This window comes from Seriola aureovittata, chromosome 13 (assembly GCF_021018895.1).
Source record: "Seriola aureovittata isolate HTS-2021-v1 ecotype China chromosome 13, ASM2101889v1, whole genome shotgun sequence".
In the NCBI taxonomy this organism is placed as follows: domain Eukaryota; kingdom Metazoa; phylum Chordata; class Actinopteri; order Carangiformes; family Carangidae; genus Seriola; species Seriola aureovittata.
The window spans coordinates 8,868,725-8,895,329 of record NC_079376.1 but is presented as its reverse complement, the minus strand read 5'-3'; the positions used below and the strand labels follow the sequence as shown (position 1 = coordinate 8,895,329).

The window sequence follows — 26,605 nt, the reverse complement described above, 5'->3', positions numbered from 1 at the left end:
ATTGTACTATACTGTACAGATCTTTTTCAGCAGTACAGAATATTGTGCAGCACACATGCAGCAGGTGTTGGACTTGGTTTAGCAGTGATCACACATACATTGCCGAGGATACATATAAGAACTAAAATAACAGCGTTTCCCAGTTCATACAGACTGGCTTTTGCATCTCATCGACCTAACTTGAGTGTTCACAATCAGATCCCACCCCGAGGATCCGCCTCGTTCATGCAATTGGTCTGTCACAAACCTGTTTCATGCAATCCTCCGTCTGTCACTCAACAGCACAGTCTCTCCTCCTCCTTGCTTGGCATCGGGGTTGGTGTGTGTGTGTGTATGTGTGTGATTGTGTATGTGTGCCCACCTTGTTCCAGCGACGAGCTATCCGAAAGCCAGCTGTTTGCAGTGAATACATTTCTGGCAAAAGCCGCCGGCTCGACACGCACTTTATCCTCCTCTTTGAGGCTGTGGTCGTAGCCTTTATGTTTTACCGTCAAAATGAGTCAGGATGTGATGGGGTGCTGTCCTGCTATCGCTAGCTAGGCGGACAAATTCCTTCAACCAGCCTGCTGTTTCAATCACTGCGGGTTGACACAACATTAGCTGAGGCGTTGTTGAGTGAGCTAGCGGGCTAGCAAGGCAGCTTTTATAGCCGTTACGTCTGTTCTAGCTAACGTTAGCTAATGTAGTTAGTTAGAGAACGGACGCATTGCTGCGGCGTGGATAGTGCAATAACGGTTATCACTAATGTTAGCTTCTTAGCAAGGACTACTACTTTTTTCTAGCGTAAACTAGCTCGCTGACGTTGAAGAGACTGCACAGATATCAACTGTTACGGGTTTGGATGTCGCGACACTGCAGTTTTGTACCACTTTTGGCGGATTGTGAAGACAGAATTGGACCACAGTGACAGACGAAAAGATAGAATTGGACCACCAAGTGACCGAGCGGGTTAATGATATAAACCAGGTGTTAAGTGGCTAATCTGTGGCAGTTGCAGTAATTTTAATACTATCTGTATTAAGGCAGAGCATCTCGGGGAGGCCCCGCCGTCTCCTGACTCCCCTCCCCTGTCCGAATCTCCCGTGATTTACCGAGAACACCCGGGCGAAGTCGCAGTTGTTCTCGGCTGGGGGGACAACTTGACAGCGAGGCCCCTAGCTTTAGTCTCCCCTCCCCCAGTCCTGTCCATCCATCCATCCGTCCAGCCCCGACAGACCGCCTCCTCCTCGTCTGAAATCGAAGCGAGGACCGGGGATTCGGGATAAGCCGAAACCGTGGGCAAGTGTTTGTCGGGTCCCGTATAAAACCGGGCTGCCAAAACCAGAGGGGATGACTCTGGAGTCCATGATGGCTTGCTGCCTGAGCGAAGAGGCGAAGGAGTCGAAACGAATCAATGCAGAAATTGACAAACAACTCCGCCGAGACAAGCGAGACTCCAGGAGAGAGCTAAAATTACTTCTTCTTGGTATGTAGCATGCTAATTCTCATATACCCCTTTATTTTACTGTCTTGTGTCGTTACATGCAAAACTAACCTCCTTGGGCCTTCTTGGCAACGCTAGCAAATATGCTGCTAGTTAAGGTTGCTAGCTGGGAGCCTGGTTTCGGTGTGAGTAACGTTATGGCATGATTTCCGAAATGCGTGGCTTGTCTTGTAGCTTGTTGAGTTACAGTTAGTGAGCTGTCTTGCCCAGGTGCAAATCTGCAGGAACAGGCTTGCCACCGATACAGTCTCTTTATTCGAGTGTGTGTGTATTGCATTGGTGTGCAGACAACAGCTCATTTGGCATCGAAGTTACAAAGATGTCACCGTTTACATGCTACCACATGCTAGTCAGTGGGCCAATTTGGCTTTATAGACTAGCCCTCGAGCTATTCATTTGGTCAGCTTCAAAACTGCCACCGTGGTTTGTTAGCTGCTGGTGGTTAAGAGGTGAAGATGGTCACTTGATAATAGAAGAAGCAGCAGCAGCATTGGGTTGCTTTACACTGTTGCTCACCAGGTTGCATAACATTTGTACAGCCTGAGGTGCCTCAGCTAGACCTTGCTTGGTGCTCATTCATTCATTTATCTACCTCTCTTATTTATTAGTGTGCACCCAGTGTCGCAAATCTACCCTTCTAGTGGACAAGGATACTGAGGGATTTGCCCCCTCATCCTGGAGTCTAGCTGAGTAGGTTAGCTATTTTTATAGCTGGTGTGTGGGCAGGTGGGAGCTGCTGTTGAATAAGTTGCTCTGTACTGCATTGATTCATAGTTCTGTGGACACAAAGAAGAACAATAGGCTATGCTTTACCACAAAATGTACTTGCATTGCTTTCAGGAAAATGTACTCTGTGTGCATGCAAATTCTAACAGGCTAACTTTTAACCGCATGTGCATGATGTGAGCCCTCAGCCACTGAAAACAAGAGATTTCAATAGATTTCTAGTGTGAAAGCTCCTTGGAAAAAAAGAGCAGGAGTCCATTTTTAGGACAATTAAAATTATCTAGGTTGCATCCTTAGTTTCAAAACGTTTGCTCTCATTTCTTGCCCATCAAAAGCAGCCCTGGTTATTTGACATGTGTGTCTCCTTTCATTTCCCTGCTGAATACCTCAGCTTGGAGAAGTAGGCCACACTAGAGTCATACCGTCGATGGGACATATTCTAATCTGTGTCATACATTTTAATCGCTATTGCACTCTATTCTACCTGGCGGCCAAGGTGAACAGGTGGAAAGGGTGTTTGTTTTTGTGTGGCGGTTTCGAAATGGTGTGCTGCAGTCGCATTTCTCCTGTCAAATGATCAATGAATGCATGGCTTCACCGAGTGATTTTAAGAGATTTCAGGATTCAGGCAATCATTTACATTCGACACAAGTGTGCTCATTGTTTTAGTTGTACTGATAGTGTTTCCAGTATATCCTTGTTTTTGACAGTCGCGTAACAAAAGTCAGTTTGAAAGGCTGAAAGCAAGCAAGAACTGCAATCAGTCATGCTGTAAGTGGCCCATCCTGTGTGAGTTAAGGCTGTCAGTGGACGCCTGGATAAGGACGTGTAAGGCAGGATTAGTCCAGGTCTTAATAGGCTTGGTTAAACACATCCGCTGCTCAGACTTTGAGATGTCACTGACTCCTATTATCCCCTGACATTATTCTCAGGCCCACAGCCCTCAGTGAGCTGCTTGCCTCTCCTCACCGGAGGATGAAGACAATCTCTCTTTCTTAACATTTACCCACTGTGTTCCATCGAGTGTATTTTTACAGAAGAGGGAAAGTGATACTGCGATGCATAATGAGTACTGACCGTTTAGCCATCTCGGTGGAATATTGTGGGAGTTATTCTGTCATTAGCTACCCTGCAGTTCAGTGCATGTGCAGGAGATAGGTTGTATATTTCAGCTGGGCTTGCAGCAATGTATCCAGTAGCTCCTTCTGGCCAAGTATGAACATTTTTAGTTGTACATAATGTGTCACTGCAGACTGCTATAGCTTGAGTACAGAAATATTTTAGTGTGGAGGCATGCAATCATGCGATTTCTTTTCAAGGTATCCAAAATCCAGCTCACATCTGATGCTGTATGTCTGGCTTTATTATAGAATGATTGATGTACAGTACACAGAACTCCAGTGTTGCAACTATTCCGTTGTTTTTGTATCATTTTAAATTAATTGTTTTGGGGGTTTCGGACAAAAACGAGACAATCAAAGATTCAAATACAATCAATATAATTTCCTAAAGTCCAAGGTGACATCTTTAAACAGCTTATGTTTTCTGTTCAGAGGTCCAAAATGAAAAGTAATCTGTTTACAGTGATGGAAAACAGAGGAATGTAGCAGCACATTTAAGAAGCTGCAACCAGAGAATGTTTTCTTGACTGAAAAATTATTTAAACAATTAAATTATTAATCTTTTCAGCTCTAGATTGATGTAACAGGTCCTACTATTTTTGTTTGTGGCATTCCCCTAACAACAACAACAACAGTGTTTCTCTCATTAGTTCAGGTCCACCCTCCTCTGTGTCGCTCTCCCTTCCTGGCAAAGTTTACAATATGGCCAGGGTGCATTGCCATAATAGCCATGTCTCAACAAAGCAGTTATGTGGCTATGCCAGACACAGGCATGAGGTTTCCAGACTAAGAATACCGTGATGGTGAATGTTAGGGTTAGTTTTGTAGGTAAAAGCTATTACAACTTCAAGCTTAGCCACTTGGTCAGAAAATAACAGCTCTGCCAGGGCTGCAGCAGTGCCCACAGTCTGGCTGCCTGTCACTGAGGGCCATATCAGGCCATACCAGCAGCTTCCTGCTCCACAGACCAGTGGTTTGCCTCTACTTGGTCAAAACACAGTGGGCCAGGAGCTGTGGCCTTTGCTGCATAGGGTAAATGAACCGCTGGAGTGAGTGAACGGTCAGTAAAGTGAGATGGAAGGGCAAACACTTTAGGGTTTCTCAAAGTGCTGACCGAGGTAAACTGTAAGCTCACAGTCAAGCTGTCAGTGTACCAGTTGGCATTAGTTTTTTTTTTTGTTTTTTTTTTGGGGGGGGGTGGCCTACACATGAAATCTGAGCAACAGAATATGTGGTGATCAGTAAAACATCCCTAGAATGATGTCAGCAACGCATTTTTGGTCATCAAATGCAGTATTTAAGAAAGTGGTCTGACTGGGGTAAAAGTTGGCTCCATGGTAGCACATCATCCCAGGCGTGGGTTTAATGTACAGTCTTTTGCCAAATCCTCATTGATTGACTTGTTCTTGTTGATCCTCCCTGTCTCAGCAGAACGTCTTGTTTCCAGGTTAAGACATCCTTCACAGGAACAGTCTGATTGAACCAAGAAGAGGATCAGGGGTTAGGCTCAGATGTTTATTGCTGACCTTCCTTCTCTCGCCAAGCCGTCTTTATTTTGAACATATATGGCAATAGGGATCTTCTAGCTCAACTCCTCAGTGTGTGTGTGTCTGTGTCTGTGTGTCTGTGAGTACGGTACTTTTAATGCCAGTGAATGTGCAGCTATGTGCTTGGTCATTATGGTTATTAATGAAATCTTTGTTGTGGTCAAATCTAATGCTTTTAAATATGGAAATCATCATGAGACAGGTTTTTACAATTTAGAAAATCTGATAAATAAAACAATAACAAATATTGGCTAATAATTTTCTTCTTTTTACATGAACACAAACTTTTGATAAGGATTTCTTAAATATGGTTATTTAGGAATTGTGACCAAGCTATGTACTGGATGGGATATTTTTTCAGTTGAAAAATAAACTTCTCTCTGGTGGACAAACTATGTAATGGAAGGACTGTTTCTAAACTACCTCAGACATATTTTTGCATTTCTACTCTGCAGTTTCTTGTTAATTATCACTTGACATGCACCAATAGCAACCTAATATCAGCCAGAAAATTGGCCCAGCATCTAGTGCACTTAGCTGTCACTTATTCTCAATGTAGTTTAATGGAAAATAGCCCAGAATGTCTTCAAAAAACAGATCTGCAATTGTAAATCCTTCTGCATTGACACAGCCCCTTTGAAACACTTCTACAACCATATTGTTTCTGAACACGTGGTTATGAAGGTGGCTGCAAAATTGCTACAAATGAACAGTCATTCAGAAAGATACTTGTATAACTTGAGATTTCATAAGAACATCAATGTGCAGAAGGAATGTAATATGTTCTTTCTCTTTACTTGCAGGACATAATTGTAAACCACTGATACTACCAACCACTGTTGCCTAAAGACTGTTCAGTGTCTTATCCTTAAGGCCAAGTATGTTTTGTATTTCTTGGGTCATTGCATGCCTTTATTATAATGTTGACAGCCTTAAATCTGTAGGCTACAAGGGCACCCCAAAGATAACCTGTATGTGACTTTAGAGAAACAAAAAATCTAATGTTCTGTTCTCCTGAAAAATGCATGAAAAGTTAACTTATTGGAAATTCATTTATACACACTGCTTTTGTTTTCGCCCAGCTTTGAGAATTCAGAAAAGATTATTGTCTGTGTGTCATGCAATATGTGTGAGGCCTTGGAAAAACTGGAACTTATTTGTGCGATACTTCTGTGTTTTTAGAAATGTTTGTTATGGACTCGCAATGCAGAGCAATGAATTGATTAGGGACTATACGTATGACCACGTATTAGAGCTTGATTGTGAATGCTTTTCTGGATTCTGTTGAAGTTGTATCCTTTTCTCTTCACTCTGTTCAATGACCTGTAGCCAGACAGGATTGTTTCTGAAGTCAAAATGTACAAGTACAATTTCAGTATCAATCCAAGTCAATGGAAGTCAAAGGGTCACCCCTCACTTCAGTCATCTTGAAGGCACAGTGAAGTAAGCACACAGTGCATGTTCTCCATTACAGAACAGAACATATCCGGTTTCTCCATCCAGACTCCCTCTACATCCCTACTTGTTTGCAGTAAATGCTCAGGCAGTCGCCCTGCCTCAGCCAGCCTTGCACACATTCTTTGTCTCTCTCTATGCCATGGTGTCTTTTACACAGTTGCTCATATTGCTCTCTAGTGCACAGATGAACTGGTACGCGTGCTCGCACGCACACACACATTCTTAAATGGGGTCATGGCTGGTTCTCTGGAGATATGGGGGTGAATGAGGCTAGATGGTGACTGTCCCACATACTGCCGCTACCCCCGGTCCCCAGACAGGACGGGGGACGTAGCCTGCCTTTCTGGTCACTGCCAGTTTCCTCAGCCCTCTCTGCTGACAGGGTGGCATGTTCATTCCTGTTTACTCCCACCAGCTGCTGCGTACAGTAAAGCCCACACTTCTCTCTGGATGTACCGTTTCAACTTGTGTCACTTCATTTTTCAGTTTCATGTCAGATTTGGAATGATAGGCCGTGCTTACATATGTCATTTTTTTGGAGGATGTCAGGCTTTTCAATGTGGTTGTGAATTCTAGTGTGAAAACCTAAAGGGTTAAGGTTAGAAGGTTAGCTTAAATTGGTTTACCAGAGATGTGCAATGTATGTTTCCTGCCCATGTGTGGACACAGAGCGATGGAATCTCATAGAATATCTGTTATGAGATCCCCTAAAATAAGTGCTGTGGCTTAAGAAATAATGTCAACATCTAGGATTTGGCTGTTTTTAGTGAGAAGCAGCTGAGCACAGTGTGTGTATTGCAGACTAAAATACTGCTGCTTGCTCCAAATCTTTTGTAAAGCCAGTATTTGATTTTTTTTTTTTTTTTTTTCGCTCACCCACACCCACTCGACCAGAACAGCACTCAGCGCATACTCACTGGTGAACAGACAAAGCTGTCCTAAGTTGGTCAAATGATTGCATTGAGGTGTGACTGTGTGTATTATGTGCAGTGCATGCTATAGCATGTATGTTCAATTTACAGCTCTGACACCAACGCGTATGGAGCACTCGGCAGATGCAGAGACATCAGCACAATGCAGCAGATCCTGACAGCAAGCAACACATGCTGGAAAGATGCAATAGAGCTGAGAGAGAAATAGTCCTCTTTGGTGTGTGTTTATGCTTATGTGTGTGTGTTTGCTGGAGTCCTGTACTGTCTGCACGGCCGAGGTCATTGCAGGAAGAAATGGGCCATCACTGTGGAGGTAACAACCATGCCTTGAGGTTGACCACAGGATTTGTGTGTGTCCACAGTTGGTTAGGCAGCTGGTGTGTGTGTTGCGTAGCTCCAGGCTGCCTTGGTTCAATCCCTTTCCTTTGTACATCTGAAAGAGGCCAGTTTCCAAGATGAATTTAGTGAAAGATTGAGACCCACGCTTCATTTCGATTGGCCTTGTGATTGTCTGATTCATGAAGTATCTCTCCAGGTCTCTAATAAAAAGGCTAACATCTATAATGCCAATCTTGAGGATTTGATAATACTTTAACCTCTGCTCTGTCCATGCAAATTTCTCGCTCTCGCTGAGATTGGATTGCCATGCCCTGCCTGAAAGGACAGTTCATAGACCAAGATAAGCCAACACTGTTCATGCCAATGGACAATTATGTTTTCATGCGTATTTGCATGCAGGTTTACCATGATGCTGATAATACCCTTCTCCTGTTCATCGAAAGCAGCGACAGGCATTGCAGAGGGAAGCTGGGTTTAGCAGGCACGGCCCTGCTTGTGCATGAGGCCTTTAATGGCCGGCCATGCCTGCATATGAAGCATGACGGAAGAATTATAGGATATGAGCAGACTGTGTAAACAAAGCAGGCCTTATATACACACACACACACACACACACACACACACACACACACACACACACACACACACACACACACACACAGAGAGAGAGACACAGGCACGGTCAGATAAAATGACGGTGAGGCAACCTGGGCTCAACCAAAACTGCTGCACTAAGACAGTGGTGTGTCAAGTCCATCAGGTGTTGTGTCACAAGCTGACATCAGTCGCGTTATGTAAAGGCTTATGAAAGATAGCCTGGCAACGGAGGATACAGGTGAAGTGTTTGATGTCTTTACATGATGGATAGCTGTTACTATTTACATACTGTCTCACACTGGCTCTTCTTAATTTGGCATTTCAGAGCAAGTCTTAATTTAATGTTCATTGTCGTCGGGTTACCCTTGATTGAGACTTAGCTCTGTTCCAAGAAACACATCGGCTCCACAAAAGACCAGTGTTGGTGTGTGGGCTGTGTAGTGTACCTTGCAATGTTGCATTTGGGCATAATCTAAGCTCTCTGTCTTTTTCTCTCTCACACTCGTCGCTACCTAGAACAGAAAGCATTATCAAACCCAAGTAGTGTGTGAGCTATTAAAAGGTGACCTCCTTTTTCTAGGTCATTACCAAAAAAGAATGGATGGATTCTAGTTATGAATATCCAAAATTCTTGACAGAGAGGGATGAGAATGGAGAGGCATATTTCTAGCCTAAGGGAGGTTAGGAGGGGTTGTGACGGAGGGGGAAGAGCGTGTAGTGTATATGTGGGGGAGAGCTGGTGAGGGCATGGAAATGGTTGTGGCTGGCGCTGGTACAATCTGGGGAGGAAAAAGGGAAGACAGAGGCCCGCAGTGTGTTGTCTGGTGAAAGAGGGACACGACAGTTAAGAGAACATAGTGGAGGGAGATCTTGTGACGGGGTCACGAGAAATAAATCAGACATTAAGCTGGAGAGTGATCCTCTTGCTCCTTTGCTGAAGCTGTCTGTAGTCACTACCAGGACACTACCGCCACAGCCCAATACAAAGAATACACTCTCTATACTTGACTCCTTTTGTTAGCTAGACAATCACAGTTTTTATTAGACCGACTACCTTGTAGGCGTCAATGTGCAGCATCCACTGCAATGCATTGATTCATCCAGGAGACATAATGAAGATAAAAACCTTTATTCTGAATGATTTGGACAAAATTGGATATTTCCTCAAATGAAGGACGGTCATTTCCCCTTATGGACACGGTGTTGAAACCCTTATTTTGTTTCTGGGATTAAGGTATTTCTACCCCACATCAGCAGTGAAGCAGCTATCTCTGCCAACCGTTTTTACAGTCCTTGGTGTTAGGAACCCCTTGCTACTGACCTCAGACCTGCTCTCTCTCTCCCCCCCAGTCTCTGTGGAGCTGAGGCCCTTCTTCTCTGTGGTGCACCAAAAGATGAAGAGCACAGAGCAAGCCTGAGGGGCTCACAGTTATATTTACTGTCTGCTACGAAAGAGAGGAGAGAGAAGGGGCGGGTGGGAGGGGTTTAAAAAAAAAAAAAAAAAAGAAAAAAAACACACAGGAACGAAAAAGAGAGGGAGACAGAGGATGGGGTTGCCATGGTAACGGAAATATGGCTGCTCTTCAAAAACCTTGAATGTAGGTGGTGGTGGTGAGATGAGTGTGTATGTGTGCGTGCGCGCGCGTGTTTGTGTGTGTTTTTTCCTCCTCGTCTTTCCCTTTCAGTTGCCAGATATTATGGATGTGCAGGATCCTTTTTGATTTCACTGAGCTTTGAGATGCCATCAGCTTCTTCTGTTTTTTTATTATTTTTTTTTAATTTATTTATTTTTTTATTATTTTATTTTTGGATGGCCTGAGGGTGGCGTTTCTGGGCATGTAGAACATAGAGGACTAGTGTGAAATGTGGGTTAGGCCCAACAGAACCCCCCCAGCAAGTTGGGGGTTTATTTGGCAGTCACTGTAGATCTTGAAAAGCTCAAAAACAAGTGTTTTACTGGATGCAGAGATTTATATTTTGAGACTGAAATCAAGAATCTTTTTGCATCAATAGAAACAGAATAATCGTAAAATGTACATTATAACAGTATATAGTTACATATATAGTTTTTTTCTTGGGCACCATTCTTTCTTTACCATATGTGTGAATCTGGAAACCTGACACAACTTGAAATATTACAATGATCTTGCATCCAGATATGGACTCAGGCGGGCAGAGGAGGATCACTGAAGGAATGCAGCCTTTTGACAACGACCCCTACTGTCACCTTTTGGCAGAGGCAGTTCAGTGTCAGATCCTTAAATGTAGGGCAATTTGTTTAATCATCCTCATTAAATTAGCTTGTATCCTCTGCCACTCGTCTCTCCGCTTCTTTCTAGAAATATTTTTGATTTGTTCGCTTTCCAAACAGTTTGATAACATCCTGATGTCGCACAAAGAAGCTTTGACATATTAGCAGTCGTAACCAGTTTACTTAATCAACTTGGAATCCCAGTGGAGGGATTTCATAACGTGTGAAACTGACTTAGATGGGCATCTCACAGTAATCAAGTTTTCAGAGAAGTATTAGACCTACTAGATACTTTGGCCTCATTTGGGCCAGGCTGTGCGGATTTGACTGGTTTATTGATTAACAGAAATGAATGATTAGTACTTAAACATCAGATACACAAACAGACTGCAGCGTGTTCTTGGATCTCTTCAACTGGCATCAATGTTTTGGTGATTTTTGCCTTTCATGGGGCATCTGTCTTTGGTTACAAATTTGGCTTTTAGTCATCTTGGCACAAATGAGAAGCCTGATTTCAAATTGAGCTAACTGCTAATTGGAGGGGACGGGGTCTAGCACAGAATAGGGCTGATACGATAGAAAAATTCTAGTTTTTAGTCACTACTTTAGTCATTTTAAATCACAATATTGATACAGATACCTTTTTTTTATTTACACCTAGCTAAAACTAATGCATTATAATACAACAGTTGTGTAATAAATACTACTTACATGAAAGTTATAATGCTGTTTTTTTTTGTTGAAAAAAGAGGTGAGGTGTTGAATTTACAGTAATATTGGCTGATATAGTTTGTGGTGCTGTTGAATTGCATTGAGGTGTTTCTTTTCTCCACCTCATTCATATCAAAGGTAGACTACATATTAGTGTGTGATAAATAAGAAATAAATATAATAATTTGTCACTGTGTGTCCATTTGTACTGAAAACTGCTGACTTGAAGATGCCACATATACAGTAGTTATTGGGCTGATCCATGAATGTCTGTTTATAGTTATTGGACAAAAAAATCACAAAACGTAGCTGAAGAAGAAAATATTCTGTACTTATTGGCTTTCATCTTTCTCAGATGCTGTTAATCCTTTACATGAGAATCTCAAAGACTGAGAGTTTACCTATTACCTAAAACCTCTGTGTTCTGTGTAATCAAATCTTTCTAATGTACTGTCACTTGCTGCACTGGTTGTATTATTATAATTGGTGATTTCCAGAGTGGCCAGGGACTTGATACTGTGAGTGTATGAAGAATGCCATTCATTTCTACAGGCTTTTGCTCAACTCTGTCTCATTCTATGAAGCAGAGAGTTTCCTGTCTCACTTTCACCTACTGTCTTTCTTTCTTGTTTGTTTTCTTTTGGTATTCTGGATGTGATGACAGACCAGACCTTACATGGCTTTGCAACGCTATACCACTTCGTCCACGAGGTAACTTTGCTGCACCCTGTCTCTAACTCTATGTGTCCTCTGTCCCACTCAGGTACGGGAGAAAGTGGCAAAAGCACCTTCATCAAGCAGATGAGGATCATCCATGGAGCCGGATACTCAGATGAAGATAAGAGAGGCTTCATCCGGCTTGTTTACCAGAACGTCTTCACGTCCATGCAGGCCATGATCCGGGCAACTGAGACCCTCAAGATCCCCTACAAATTTGAACAGAATCGGGTAAGGACTGTTCCGCAGAAAACATACTTATACAAGTCCTACCATCCATTCCAAAGTATCTTCTACTCTGCACAGTGTTTGATATTGTATGCCATTTGGTTGGATTTTCTGAAAGACCACAGTTTATCTGCACAATCTAAAATAGTCTATATTTTAAGCAAGCTTCAGGACACACAACACATCCAAACTAAACTCCAGATATAATATTGGAGTATTTGTACATAGGCTGCTTTTAATACATTAGCATGACTGAAAATGAAATATTTACCGACATCGTGGGCACAATACAACAACATAATTATAGTCTATTACCATAAGCTACAGTGGTTCACAATTCCAGTCCTCAGAGCCCTGCTGGTCTTTTATTGTGAACCTCTAATTGAGTACTGATTTACACCTGGGATGCAAGGTGAATGTGATCTGCTATTCAGTAGGATAGACCATCAGTATGCTACCTTCATAAGGATCAGGATTTAGAATCACTATCTACATTATGAATGAACAGTATCGTCACCTAATTTTTGTGAAGCAAATGATGTTTCCTGTAACAAGATCATATTATTGCCACTGTTGGCATCCACAAATAATGTGGTGACAGAAATATTTTCAGTAAGAGACATCACTTAGCTGAAGTCGTCAAAAGAAAATGTTCAATTTAATGTTTAAAATTTGAAACCCACTCATTATATGCCACAAGAAAGAATGAAGATGGATAAATCAGATTTACAGTTTTTCCCTGTCAATGTTGACAGTTTTAAGGCCATCTTCAGCGTGTGTTGCATTATTGCATCAGTTTAACGGTTACGTTTCACAAGAAAAACTGTCACGTAATATATCCAAATGAAATGTGTGTAAGTTACTGTTGTTACTGTTTCCTTATTCAAAATAAAAGTACTGTTCAGTAGTAGTCCTGAACTGAAATCACAATTTGTTTGAATTAAAATATCTTCATCTTGGTAAGAGTAGTAAGAGGCATATTTACTTTTATTCATAGTTACTTTTGTTTGATTATAGTATGTATATGTACACATCAACCAGGTTTTTGTTCTTCTTCTTCAGTTGACAGGTTTAAATTCGTCTTTAACTGAAGCAGGGTTACGAGTTCACATAAGGTCATATTGTCATTAATGGGGTGGTAGTGGAGAAGGTATTGACAAGGCTTTTGTGCAGGTTTAAGTAGTGTCAGGACCTGGTCACCCTAAAAAAAGAAAAAAGAATTACTCATTAAGTGCAGTGAAAATGTTACAGAGAGGAAGGATAGAAACATTTTGGTTGAGGCAGCCATTTCAGTGCACCAGATGTGAAAACCAGACATAAGGTACAGCGAACTGGCCCCATATAAGCAGATGGCATAGCGATATTTGAGGAGCTGCTGTAAAGATAATTTGATTATAAAAAGACCACTGTGAAGTTTAGAAAATAAAATGTTTGTTCCACTCATCTATTATCAAGTTCTACGAATAACATTGAATAGTGAGGGAGTGGATGCCCCTTTTAGATGAACTATGTAAAGGTGTAAAGATGAGTGTCTCACATGGTATGTCTGTTGGACATTCTACATGGCTGACCTTTGCCCATAGCTTTATTTATTATTTATTTATATCTATATAACTTTTTTAAGACCTTTTAAGAAATTCTTCACAATGTTTATCAGACATTTTCATATCATTAAATGTCCATTTTGCTGCTCTTTTTAGCCCATGTGTCAGTCTCCAACCTCTTCATCTGTTATTTTTCCCGTTAGTCAGTTGTAGATCTTTCACAGGAAAAATCTTCTGGTGAACAAGAACTGACACATTCAGTTTGTCTAGCAGAAACTTTATCTGGGATAAGTAAAATAAGTGGGTGGTTAGGATCAGCCAACAGGTCTAAACAGAAACATATCTACAGATATGCAAATTATCTTCACCTGGAAGTTTTAGGAAATATGTAACTTAATAAATCTGGTTGCATTTAGCTTTTTCTCGTTTTCTGTTTGTCCTATTGCTTTCCAATCTCACCTTCTCACCTGTGTCTTCCCAGTCTAATGCCATGCTCGTGAAGGAGGTGGACATTGAGAAGATCAATGGGTTTGACCAGCCCTACATTGTAGCTATCAAGAGCCTGTGGGCTGACCCGGGGATCCAGGAGGCCTACGACCGCCGCAGAGAGTACCAGCTGTCTGACTCCACTAAATAGTACGTTTGTCTGTCTGTCTCTCTTTGTTGTGTTTGTGCCTCTCTGTATAGACAACTGTTATGATGTCTGTCTAGGATTTGTGTGTGTGTGTGTGTGTGTGTGTGTGTGTGTGTGTGTGTGTGTGTGTGTGTGTGGCAACCACATATGCATGAGGGATTAAAATGGTGTGTCTGTGCTTTAATTAATGTGACTGAACTTGTGTTTGCATCCAGATGAAATTTAAAGGGTCACTTCATCAAAATCAGTAGTTGTAGCTGATTACAGATATCTGTTGCTTTCAGAAGCACTTTTAAACGATAATGTCTGATCACTGAAACTATCTGCACAGCTTAGTTGAAAAATATATTTTGTATGATTTTGGGGAACTGGCCCTTTAATTTATGTGTAACAGGGAGTTAGAAATGTCTCCAGAGATCAAGACAACAGTTTTCACAGTAATTAGGGTTGAGATGTGTGGCTTGTGGCAGGTTGTGTGTGTATGTTCTGTCGTAAATACCTGTGTTTAATAACCCTGTGGGTTATGTAACGTATGCTGGGGCAGGGCAGCACATTAGCCTTTTATCCACAGAAAGTATTGGTTGACAGGTTTCAAAATTCAATAGTCTACTTACACAATTTAATAATCTTATATGAAAAATTATACAAGAGCCACTATTTGGCTTTTAATTGTTGGTTGTTTTCCACTGTGGCTGTTCATTTACAGTGTATGATAAGTGCGTGATAACTTGATAGCAGTGCAATGTGTCATTTGGGTTCATGCACCTGAGAGACGACTGGTTGGCCTCACCCATGCTGTCTCATCCAGATAATAGAGAGCAGAACAGTGACTTTGAAGCCACGATCCTGCTTGTCATTTAACCTGCTTATAAACTACATGTTACCATCTATGAGCATACTCCAGAAATAAACACAGAATACACACAGTCCGATCTAATATTGTCACAGCTAAGGTTAAATGTGTGTACTCCCCAGTGGCTCCTTTTCTTTATGCACACATAAGCCAAAAACGACTATGATTTAATTTAAAATTGAAGGTTTACATTTAATGTCTGAATGTCGGTAATAACCACAGATTTTTAAGAAATGTCAAGGTGTATTCATTTTGTTTCCACTTTATTTGCTGCCAAATGTGTAAGCCTCTCAGCGTGTGGTTATGAGCGTTTGATACAATTCCATTGTAATGATTTGTGACAGGAGGCTCAATGGCCAAAGGTACTTCAGTCACTTTATAGTGCCTCCTGGTTGTAGAATTTCTGTACTACAGTTAAAAGCTGCTTCAAGTCTGCATGTGTTCAGGAGTGCTTGCTGTGTGCGCAATATGATGGTAAATGTGTTAGCTATGTATTTGTCCTGCATGTTTCTGAAATTGGGAAAGACAAGAAAATTACTGAATGTCTTTATTTCAGCATTATCTACACTGTTCATATATATCTCCAGTTACCTTAGCGATATAGACCGAGTGACTGCGGAGGGATATGTTCCCACCCAGCAGGATGTGCTGAGGGTCCGTGTTCCCACCACGGGTATAATAGAGTACCCATTTGACCTGGAGAACGTCATCTTCAGGTACCCCTAAGGCACCAGGACTGCAGCTTCACCATAGTTAGAGGACAGAAACCACTGATGACTGTCAGGATATTAGCACATTAGTTCAGAGGGGGTTAGTTCTTATAAATTGTGCTGAATAAAAAATTGACAAAAAAGGTAAAATTAACCAGATGATTTGTTTCCAGTGCAATCACAACACTGTTACAAACTTGCAAATGCCACCACATTATTAGGGTAAAAAGACACAGTCGTCCTTCAGAGGAAAATAAAAATGATGCTGTGTTTAGATTAAATGAGCCTGAGGGCCAGGCTGGTTAACCTGATTAGAACAGTGGTTTGTGTCCAGAGTTGTATTAAGGTTCTGACCCCAGGATGAAAACTAAGGCCAGACATGCTGCACTATAGCGTGTGGGGAGCAGCCACCAAATACCAGATGAAGAAGGATTAGACAGTGATGTCAAAGATTCTCCAGGAGATTGTGTGAGACAATTGGCACGATTTGAAATCTAGTAGATTTGAAATGTTATATGCCTTTGGAAATAGAAAGTAGGGAGTATGTTTCCTGCTGTCTTTGATATCATACTTGTCCTACCCTTCTTTATCTGATTGCAGGTGCTGCTGTTTCTGCTGCTCAAATCACTGCTACTACTGTCACTGATGCCACTTCACTGTCTGCAACATAATCCACAAACTACTTGACCTCACAGCAAATTGTTGTCGATTTAAAAAGAGTCAAGTAAACTCAAAGCTACAGTTGCAAGTTAACAGCTAATCTCCAAGGTCTTGTGTTGGTTTATGGATAAAGAGATTTGGTGGAGCAGTGACACTAACAGCCCTTTGTTTCTGAGATGTGGCGTTTTCTGTGAAGCTTCTTCAACAGGACTGATCCACACTTCCTGGAATGGCAGGGGGGGTTGTGGTAATTGCCTGTCACGCTTTATATAACTGTTTTCCTGTCTTTTTTTTTTTCTCTTTATCTCTCTTTTTCTCCACCGGCCTGCCTGTAGTTATCTTACCGATCTGGATCGTATTTCAGATTCCAACTATCTTCCCACTCAGCAGGATGTGCTCAGGGTGCGCATCCCCACTACAGGAATCATAGAGTACCCCTTCGACTTGCAAAGCATCATTTTCAGGTAGAAAAGATGCCACTTTTTGGCTGAGTCCCTCCGTGTTATGTCATGACATCATTAACTCATACATCATTTGATGTGTTTTTGTCCAAAGCCCCAATTAAACCATGTTGTTTGTCCTCCCTGTTAATGGAAAGAACTTGTAACCTGTGACTTTTGATTTATAAATTTGACTTGAGTGTCTCTTTCCCATTCCTACTCTTTAACGCTCCAATCATAAAAACCAAGTCATTAGCATTTTATAGTGTCTCCATAGACCCCACACTTTCTTTTACCTCTTGCCACCAACAGCAATCATACCACACATAACACAGCCCCCTAATGAACACAAAGTCCTACATTCTGGTGCCCGGTCTCTGTAAATGGGTCACCTCCTCTTTTCCTCCTCCTCTCCTCCTTCCCTCTCCGGCTGGCAGAAGAAACGAGGTCGTCCTCTCCGCGGTGGAGGAATGTTATTTTGGGCGGCAGGTCCTGCAGGGCCTATATTGGCCCCCGGTTCTCTGTGGACCACAGTGGACTGGGCCACCACCAGGGGGCACCCTTGTATTGTGAATTGTGCAGCTCTCTTAGAGACCACATAGCACCTGGTCTGGAGGCTTGCACCTGTGCATCCAGAGGTGCACCGAAATACGCACTATGAAGCATTAAATAGCACCAGTGCCATTTATATACCGGCTTTGACAGGAAAAGGTTCCTGACGTGAAAGATTTTATTGAATCAGTTGTCACAGATGAAAGCTTAATGAAACTGGGACCCTAAACTCCCTTATGAGTGAAGGGTGACCTTGCCAAAGAGAAGCTTGGGAAAACTGAAACCTTACGAGGATTCACACATCTCATCAGTCAGGATTGCTGTTCATGAATCGCTTCAGCGAATGCCAGCCTGTCTACCTGCAGGCACATGTCCTGACATCAAACTTTTCATGCCAATTTTTGCTTAGTTAGTGGTGTTAGTGAATCTCGCATGACTTACAAATGCCATACTTCTTCAGCTTGTAGTGTCTCGTTAGGTGATGTAGGAGGCGTCATTCTGCCATGAAAAGGATCCCACCATCAGAGGTGCCCCCTGTTTCTTTCATCAACATTTCAACTCTGCCTCCTGCCCTCTGTCTGTCCTCTACCCTTTGTGCCTGTACCCCCTAGCCATCTCTACTTTTGTCCTTCATTTTATGTCCCTCCCCCATTTGTCTTGTTTCAAAATTTAACGATTGTTGTGTGGTGCTTTATCAAACACACACCAGAATGGGTTGAGAAAGCTTTCACCGTATCACATAAACAGGAGTACCCACTGATCTAGTATCAGATGTAATTTTGACTCCCTGTATGACCAGATGAATGCCACTCAGTTTAAGAATTCCAGTAAGATATTTCAGTTTGGACTGTTTGGATGCACAAATGTATAGACAATTTTTTATACAGCAAGATGTGGGTTATTGACCAAAGTTGAGTCTTATCTGTAAATTCATGTTTATCGGTTGGGTATTTTTGTTTATACATGTACAGTGTTCTGAGATCGGGGGCAGGGGGAGGGTGTGTTATGTGAACTAACATACAGAAAATATCCATTTAACATTTTAAATTTAAATAAGATTTTTCCTTGTATACAAACCAGATTCACATATTACTATACTTCATTTTTGTGTAGTTTCTGGTTTTGCAGGAAATGAAATGTTGAATTGACAGACTGAAAATGATAAGATTTCTCAAACTGATTGGTTTTCCTGGTCCTTGATCTGTCCTAATTGGGAAGCTTTCATCTTTGCAGTGGCTTGCATGACTCACTCACAGTGAAGGACAAAAGCATTTTCATAGTTCACATTTATTTCTGGTTTATTTGTAGTTTGTGTAGTTTTTTTGCCAAATAGAGATGACTGTACACGTTTGGGGAAAAAAAGAAAAAAAAAAAAAATCATGGCCAAGAAGTTGTGAATTTGAGGTTTTGAATCCATCAGGTGTTAATTGTTCAGTTAACTGCTAATTGTTCAAAGATTATTAAAAATAACGTTAATAGGACTGCAGTATGGTCTTTTTTAAACAAATGGTGAGGACCCAAAATAAATGATAGGCCTATTTCTGATGTCTCCCTACACATTCGTAAAAATATGCTTTCATGCGTCCCTGGATGAGAGACTGTATTTTTATTTGGGTCATGTGCTGAAAATGTTTAAGGAAGACATACACCGGAAAATATCTTCAGGACTGCTGGGCCTGAAACTAATCTGGACCAAAACATTTTGTTGTAAAGTTAATTTGCTGTATATGCATTATGTTGCACAAAGTGAGTCATAATCCAGCGTATTTATAATGTCATAGAATATACAGGGTTCATGATTTGGTGCTGGTACCAAATCTAACTTGATGGATTCAAAACCTCGGTGAAAACAACAAAGCACTGTCCTAAAAGCAAGTTTGAACTTCTGTCCTGTTAAACACTGAGTTCTCATTGTGGCCTCTAATCTTCAGTTAGATCACTTAACATCAACTAGGACACCAGGATTTATTTGATGACATGTTTTTTTTTTTCGTCTCGCTTCTTCATTTGTTATCCCCCTCTTCACCTTCATCTTACCATCAGGATGGTGGATGTAGGGGGTCAGAGGTCAGAGAGGAGGAAGTGGATTCACTGCTTTGAGAATGTCACCTCCATTATGTTTCTTGTGGCGCTGAGTGAGTACGACCAGGTCCTGGTGGAGTCAGACAACGAGGTGGGTGAAATAATATATCTGCAACAACTTAACCATTGATTTAAAAAAAAAAAAAAAAAAAAAATTACACTCTGCCGGAGAACTTGAGTTTTCTCACACTTTTGTTCCCCTACAACAGAACCGCATGGAGGAGAGTAAAGCTCTATTTAGGACTATCATTACCTACCCTTGGTTTCAAAACTCCTCCGTCATCCTCTTCCTCAACAAGAAGGACCTGCTAGAGGAGAAGATCTCCTACTCACACTTGGTGGACTATTTCCCCGAGTTCGATGGTGAGATCATCTATACGTTGGTGTATATGAGTGTGTGTTGATTAATCTGACGCATTTTTTTTGTGTGTGGTTCCCTCTAGAAGTTTTAAGTCTGCAATCACCCCCTCTGACAGAATACGTGAATGTGGATGTTGTGCACTAGTCTGAAATTGCTTTTGATCATAGTCTTTTCAAGAAAAACAACACTGACATCATCACTTTTGCCTGAAACTCTGGTCTGGGTTGTTTGTGGTGTGACAGCAAAGCAGATTAACCACTGGATTTTATGATGGTAGATATTAGATTTTAGCCTGTATTCAAAACCCAGACAACTATTAAATCCATCTGCCAATCATGGGAACTGTCAAGATGGCAATCTCCAGACCTACAGTATATGAGCGATGTAGGTGTATATTAGCTCTCCAGCTAACGATGACTTCCATTACTAATCAATCTTTCATTACTGATTTATCATTCAGTCATGTAAAAGTCAGACAACTGTGAAAATGCAGTTTAATTACTTAGAGTTAAGGCGGCATCTTCAGGTTTAGTCAGATCAAAAGATTCAAAGGTATTCTGTTTATTACCATATATGACAAAAAAAGCAGCAGTGAATATTTGCCCATTTGTTCTCTAAAAAAAAAAAAAAGACATAATTTTCTCTGATGCATCAGAAAGTGAAAAGAAGTCCAAACCCAAGTGTGTCAAGCTGCTTTCCTACTCCTTGCTTTTTAGCAATCAAAACAGTGTAGCTTCATGCATTATTTAAGATATATGAGGTTTACTTGTAGTTTTGACCATAACACACATAAAGAGCTTTTTTTTTTTTTTGCAAGGTCTTTGTGACACCAGACAAGATAAATAATACAAGGTGCAACACTGCATACTCTTCTGTCACTACTGGCATGAGAACATCCCCATGTGGGTCCAAGTGGTGCAGATGATGATGTCACAAAACTGTCCCATGGATAAGTTGGTCCATATCAGTTTATGTTTACACCACTGAGTAAGTTTGTCATAAGTCAGTGTGAACAGGAAAAAGAACAAAACAAAAGGTAACAATGGAGCAAAAGAACTGCAACACAGGTGTGAAAGTGATGCAGACACAGATGTTATGATGTGTTTTAAATGACCGTCCTTGTGGTGAGAAGTATATGCATGTTTACATGTGCTCCTCCATGTCTAAATTTCAGGTCCCCAGAGAGATGCACAGGCAGCGCGGGAGTTCATCCTCAAGATGTTTGTGGACTTAAACCCAGACAGCGACAAGATCATCTACTCTCACTTCACTTGTGCCACGGACACTGAGAATATCCGCTTTGTGTTTGCAGCTGTCAAAGACACCATCCTACAGCTCAATCTCAAAGAGTACAACCTGGTGTGAGGGCTCACGTACGACGCACATCTCCTCCCCATTGCACAAATGCACACCTCTTTGGAAGTGTGCACTCAGCTCCACATGCATTACACAGCACATGCCGGCTCACTCACACACTCACTCACTCACACACTCACTTTCTCTCTCTCTCACACACACACACACACACACACACACAAGCAGACACGCATTCTAATAGAACCTTTCCTTTCCCCACCCCCCACCACCTGCACCCCCCCCCCCCCAGTACAGTACTTTCACAGACCCTCCCACCTGCAAACGCCGCCCCTTGCTCTTTCACCAAAGCTCGCCCTCTTCCTCCTTCGCTCGGCAGCTTGTTGTGTCAGAATCCTCGCTCCTCCCAAAGCTGCTCCGTGTGTCAGATTTGGCTCCGGCTGCTAGCTCTGGCACATTTCATCTGGCACACAAACCTTTCACACGGGCTGTACAGTGACTGAAGGGGACTTTGGTGTTTGTGTGTGTGGTACGTATGTGTGTGCGTGTGTGTATATTTGGGGCAGCATTGACTAGCAAGGAGCTGTGTTTTGGTGAATAGCAGCATCAAACCCCTTTGGCCCTCTGGAGTTGACCCTCATTGGTGTGAGATCAGATCCTCCGTCATCTCCTTTCTGCCAGTGTGGGAGGAAGTGAATTCTGTATCTGCTGAAAACACCCAAGGACCAGCGGCTCGATGCTGAGATACTTCAGAGTGACTTGGACAGGATGTGAGGTTTCACACAGGATGCAAGGGGATGGGGCTGAGGATTCTGTCTCCACCTCGCATCTATGAATGTACCCACCAGTTTGAGCATCGCAATCGCAAAAAATAGATATATATATTATGAAGTAAATGCATATGTAAACACACTTAAGACAAAAAGCACGAGAGGACAAGACATAGCTAATCAAAATCTGTTCATTGCTGAGATTTTTAAAATGTTTTTAATGATAGAAATTTGTTGCTACGTCTACTTCTATTTAACAGATAATGGCTAAATGGAATGGTGATAAGAAATGGTAAGAAAATCTATAAAAACTTTTAAACAAAGACATCCAAAAAAAAGAAGCAACCAGAAATTTACTTGACATAAGTATCCTTTAAAGATTTCTGTATTTTTATGTTTAAGTTAATCACATCGCTTCCCCCCTCCAGATGTTTTCTGTATGGATTCACAGGGACAATCTTCCATGTGACCTTCACAGGCTCCATTGATAACACCCCCATATCCTTAATACAAAACACCAGTAGAAGGTGAGAGGACCCTGCTTTTTAACACAGGCTCTCCTCTGATTGAGTGGAAGCAGACGTGGAGGAGAGTGTGATGTCATCATCAGTGTTAATCAGCCCACAGAGCACATCTGCAGCTTGGGCTGCAAGTAGCTTATTCAACAAAATAAAAGCTGTAAATTAAAACACGCCCAGAATCCATGCGGTAACATCTCTGATGGCGTCACACCTGCATCGCTCAGCCGTACAATCAGACCCACTTCCTGATGGTGACATAGTCTCTATTACATCAGGATGTGCTTCTGTTATTTTTTTTGTTTTTTTGTTTTTTTTTACTGTATAGTCACTTTGTTTATAAAAAAAAGATTGCTTGCTATTGAGTGGTGAGAGGAGGGGGGGGGGCGTTATGAACCTTTCACAGAAAACGCACTCTGAAGTCTGCAAATGTTGTTTGTGTATATTTGTTTGTAAATACATATACACAAAACACTCCTGTATAAAAATGCTCTGTGGTACACCATCTTTGGCAAAAAATACAACAAAAAAACTAAAAAAAAAACAAACAAAAAAAAAACTAAAAAGAAAAACTAAACTTATTTCATTAGCATACAGTTTTTCCTATGAATTTATGGTAGTATTGATACTGTGATTATGGATTTTGTTCACTTGATTAATAGGACTACGCAGAGCTGAGTGGTGCTGAGGAAAATGATCGGCAAGGAGCAATAGTCAGAGAAAAGAGGTTCCTCCCAACCAGCCTCACAACTCCACACTACTGCAACAGCTCTGCCTCCAGAGTAATACTAACTAGGGCTGGTAAAAATCTTCACAGTATGGTGACAAGATGATTTTAAGAGTAATTAAAGATTTTTTTTATTTATCTAATTTATGGACCAGGTTTGAAGGTGTTGATAATTTGACTGCTTTTGATTCTGTCATGTTGAAGTGCTCCTCTCATGGTGGAGCCTACTTGAGTCTGAACTGCTGTAAAAACGAATGTCTGGTATAGTAAGGACTTTATCTCTGCTTTCTATTTCTTATTGAGACATTTCCAGTTGTACTTGCCATCACATCTCCATCCATTTATAATAACTGGTTTCTTTAGGAGCCCTCACATTTGTTTTGTTTGATTTAAAAAAAAACAAAAAAAAAAAACAAAAAAAAAACAAGAAACTTGTATTTCTTCTTGGTTTATAGACGCAGCGCTGTAATGCATACCTAGAAAAATGTACAGTACGAACGTAGGTGGACTTTTTTATCAGTGATTGAAGACCTATGCGGTCCATGCTTGCTATTTGTAATTTAACACAAAAAATTCTGTTGTCGGTTTTTTGCATTGTTAATTTCCAGTTTTTTGAGGCTTGCTTTGATAGTGCCAGTGAAGTGCAGATACTTTTTTGGTCTTTGACCTTTTCTACAGGTGACTTATCCTTCATCCTCATTAAGGGCTATCACAGTGCATCAGGCATCAGACAGCGGGGACTGGAGTACAGGACCACAGTGAACCAAGTCATCCACTACTAATTCTTGTTTATAAATGGAGATTTACTTGCAGTATGTGCTATAAGAAGTGTAGTCAGGGTGTTAATGCAAACATAAAGTGTGTGTGTGTAGAGAGTTTACCAACACTAAGCAGTTTTCTTTATGTATTTCTTTATGTATCGGGCCCTTTTGTGAATTAGGTGGACCCAGTATCTGGCTCTCTGACCTTCACTACTTCATGTTTATTTGCATTGGTATCACAGTGTTACCTGTTAGACCTCATGCAGTGTAGAGAACCTTATCACTAAAGACATTACTACCAGGAAAAGTATTGCATGTTTCACAAGTATTTGAGTTGTACCTGATAGCCAAGAAATCTTAACGACCATACTGGTGGATTTGCATGTTTTACCCCATTCACTACAAGTCTTAAACTTTATTGTTGACCACTTTTCAGTTTATTGATTGGTTTGCTACTTTCAAGGCAGCTGCTGGTAACATGCCATGGCATTAAAAACAGACTTCTTGTAACTGATTAAGTAAAAGTTTTATAATGACACTGACAAACTAGTTTATGTAAATCGCTTATGTCTGGCCAATACCTGATTGCAAAATAAGTGAATATAGGCACTGATGAACAATACAGAAAAATGAAGAGGACTGTAACGGGTCACCTATCTCAAATCAGTTTTGTGTCAATCCTAAATTGATTTTCTTAGATGAAACCAACAAAAAGCTGCTGAAAAGACAATAAGTCCATCTAAAAACTTAGGATTCAAAAAATGGTGAGCAATCATGTAATGTTTGAACACTAGGTTAATGGGGCTAAAATATAATGTTAAAATGCCAGTGTGGTCCTTAACTGCCATTTTGTCTGCTGAAAAATTACACTAACCTTGTACGAAAGAAGCAGACAGCCAACCATTAAAACAGCTGTTATAAAGAGTGTGTGGATGCCAGTATTTAAGTGGAATGATTATACCAGTATGAATACCCAAGTATTTATCTGTAGTCCTGTTAAGATTTGCTTTGTGTTGAGTGCAGCTCACTTTCATAGTGATTAACCAATGTTGTATTTTGACACTACAACTCTGGCACATGGTGAAGGGCTGACTGGCTTTAAGTGTGGGTTTGGTACTTGTTAGCGGCCCATGGTGCAGTGTGTTTTTGACACATTTTATCTCAACTTATATGAGCTGGAAAGAGGGATGGCAGTCTGTGTGACACTTAAATCTCCTTAAATCTCATTCTTTCATTTTTCTCAGTTTTTGAGCATTAACCAGTGAAAAGACTGGACTGGTATTTCACTACAACACTCTTATTTATTGCCTTTCATTGCCTTGAATAATGACAGATGGCGTTGCTGGCCCGTTATGGTTCTGGAGCATATGCTCTTGTGACCTTTTCGGCGGCTGAGGCTGTGTGATGTCCCTTCCTGTGGGCCTGTAGGAATGAGTGGAATCAAACTTATCTTTCGGACATCAGTTTGGAGTCAGTGCATATTCAAAAACTTAAGCTTGTTCCCTTTTTTTTTTTTGTTTTTCATTTTCTTTCTCTGTATGATAAGAAGACATTACCAGAACACTATTATTTAGGACCACTTGATTTATTTTTCCTCACTCCAATGAAACCTGAAGGTCAGTTGTGTAGTGGTGTATAAAATGCTGTTTTTTCCTCTTTATTTTGTATGTAAACCAAATGTAAATTATGTATTATACTGAGTGTGCCAACCCCACTCTATCTAGAGCCAGGCTCTCTCTAAGTGCCAACGCTGTGGTCATCATCAAAAGGACCACCACCCAAGATGGTCCCCCTTTTTAAATAAAACAAACCAGAGACTAAAAGGATAGATGATTAAGTACACACAAAGACTTTATTCTGTATTTAAGATTGAAGATTTAAAAGATAATCTGCTGTTTTTTAAGAAACTGTAATTATAATTGCATGTGCTGTTTATTTTGTGTTGGAAGTGAGGGCTTGGATGTTTTCATTGAAGCAGAGCCCTTGATGAAGGGGGTTCAATCAGTTGGTTATTATCGATTATTGATTTACATAACTCTTGCCATATTTTTTTATGTGTTTCATGTATTTGTTTCAACCACTGTTGCCTGATCCTCATTCAAACATGAACATGACTTATGATCATTGCCGCCTTCTAAGAGAGAAACATAATGACAAGGTATCTGTTTTAAATTGAAATAAATTTGTTCCTATACTTGCTGATGGTGTGTGTGTTGAGTGGGTTTCATAATTCTGTATGTTGTAAAAGTCTGAGGTAACTTGCAATACTTCCAAGGTCCCTTAAAATAAGCAATTTTAATGCTCAAGACAGTACCACAGGTAGCAAAGATATAGTATCAAATTTCAGGAGCAGATATGAATGTGATTTTTCTGATTTTAAGTCTTGAATTGTATAAAAACTCCTATCATATGGCTGGCTTTTTGTTTGGATCGCTTGAGTGTTTTCCAAGAAGGTGCTTCTGAAAAATGTGGCTGCCTCAATATCCCCCAGGGTCTGGCTGTGCTGCTGTAGTTGTGTTTTTAAAGCCATAGTTTGGCCCTGTTTATTCTGACTTAAGAGACTGCTTCC

The 26,605-nt window shown here is 41.0% G+C and overlaps 1 protein-coding gene across 2 annotated transcripts; it reads left to right on the top strand.

Annotated features, from left to right (window-relative positions):
• Positions 1–258: 258 nt before the first annotated feature.
• Positions 259–26,235, top strand: gna11b (guanine nucleotide binding protein (G protein), alpha 11b (Gq class)). Of its 2 annotated transcripts, none has more exons than XM_056393772.1 (7): positions 259–1,465; positions 11,929–12,113; positions 14,136–14,290; positions 15,729–15,857; positions 19,547–19,676; positions 19,795–19,948; positions 21,121–26,235. In XM_056393772.1, exons 1-7 carry the CDS (start codon positions 1,330–1,332, stop codon positions 21,309–21,311), a joined length of 1,080 nt encoding a protein of 359 aa, XP_056249747.1. In that variant the 5' UTR covers positions 259–1,329; the 3' UTR covers positions 21,312–26,235. The 2 variants fall into 2 exon arrangements, with proteins under 2 accessions (XP_056249747.1, XP_056249746.1); XM_056393771.1 differs by lacking the exon at positions 15,729–15,857 and adding an exon at positions 16,847–16,975 and having other exon boundaries at positions 273–1,465.
• The last annotated feature ends 370 nt before the right edge of the window (positions 26,236–26,605 follow it).